Source organism: Perkinsus marinus (assembly GCF_000006405.1).
Source record: "Perkinsus marinus ATCC 50983 genomic scaffold scf_1104296964126, whole genome shotgun sequence".
Classification (NCBI taxonomy): Eukaryota; Perkinsozoa; order Perkinsida; family Perkinsidae; genus Perkinsus; species Perkinsus marinus.
In genome coordinates this window covers 1-1,154 of record NW_003204803.1, presented here as the reverse complement: position 1 = coordinate 1,154, position 1,154 = coordinate 1, and the positions used below count along the sequence as shown (strand labels likewise).

Below are 1,154 nucleotides of genomic sequence, written 5' to 3'. Positions count from 1 at the left end.
AAAAAAACCGGAAAAATTGACCTACCTTTCGGGATGAGGAAATTCCACGCCCGAACTTCTTCAGTAACAACACGGTCGTCAACAAGTGTAATATTGGCGCCCGCCAGGAGAATATTTTTTGCGACTTCAACGTTGATGGCAGAAAGACCAAATATTAACACCGTGCTGGACTTCAACCGACTGAAATGGCAAAGATACGCATTCAAATTCTTCCCTGTGCGCTGAATGAAAGATTCCACTCCACTGAAAAATACGAAAAAAATCCATCGAAATTATTTCCGAAAATCCTCACTGTGCGTTAAACTGATGACTTCACTCCACTGAGAAAAAAATTCTTCGAAATAAATCCCAAAATTCTTGTCTGTGTGGTAGACTGAAAATTATACTCCATTGAAATATACGAAACACGTCCACTGAAATCAATTCAAAAAATCTTCCCTGTGCGCGCAACAAAAGATTCTCTTCAAACTCACCTCTGAGCATTCCGTCCCCACAGTCGTAGTTGGCGATCGTAAACCTCCTCCTCACTGGCCGATATTTCCTCTCCGGCAGGCATGAATCACCGACTACCGTCACGCGCGACCAAATTAAACCTCCATCACCACTAACGCAATTTCCAAAGTACAATCAGAAAATCTTCGTAACATGATTTTTTCGGCAATTTTGCGAAGTACTCCAAAATTCTTCTCTTCTCGTTCCCAAGCCGGCGACGACGAGGTGGACTATGCCTGAGAGCGTGAGACAAATAAATACGTCAATACGGTGACTATAAACTTATTCAATAACTTTTCATGCGAATCAGCTGGAACCCGAATGGCTAAGCTGTGATTCACATCAGTATGAATTATATGGTTTCGAATCACTTTTCGGACTCATTATATTAGGAGTGATTCCCGAACACCTGCGAATCGGGCAATCAAAAAATCGGGAAATATTTCAGAGAAACTCAACACTCATGGGCAATTGTCTCAAATATTGACAACTGACCACATCTTTTTCTTGTGTTCCAAACCATGTGAGCTCTTTTCACCCAATCTGTCGTCCGTGAGCTCTCACCAACCATCTTCGTACGGCTCTCAGCGTTCCTTCACGTCTTATACATATTCGTGACTTCGCGAATACACATTATTCAAGGATTCTTGGAGTCCTCATCG

The 1,154-nt window shown here is 42.3% G+C and overlaps 1 protein-coding gene across 1 annotated transcript; it reads right to left on the bottom strand.

Moving 5' to 3' along the window:
* Window positions 1-25: 25 nt before the first annotated feature.
* On the bottom strand, window positions 26-556 carry Pmar_PMAR009130 (sumo-1 activating enzyme subunit, putative; the record flags this gene model as incomplete). Its single annotated transcript, XM_002770963.1, has 2 exons — window positions 26-180; window positions 474-556. Coding segments are annotated over 2 exons (238 nt in total), but the record flags the coding sequence as incomplete, so codon positions are not given.
* Between the last annotated feature and the right edge of the window lie 598 nt (window positions 557-1,154).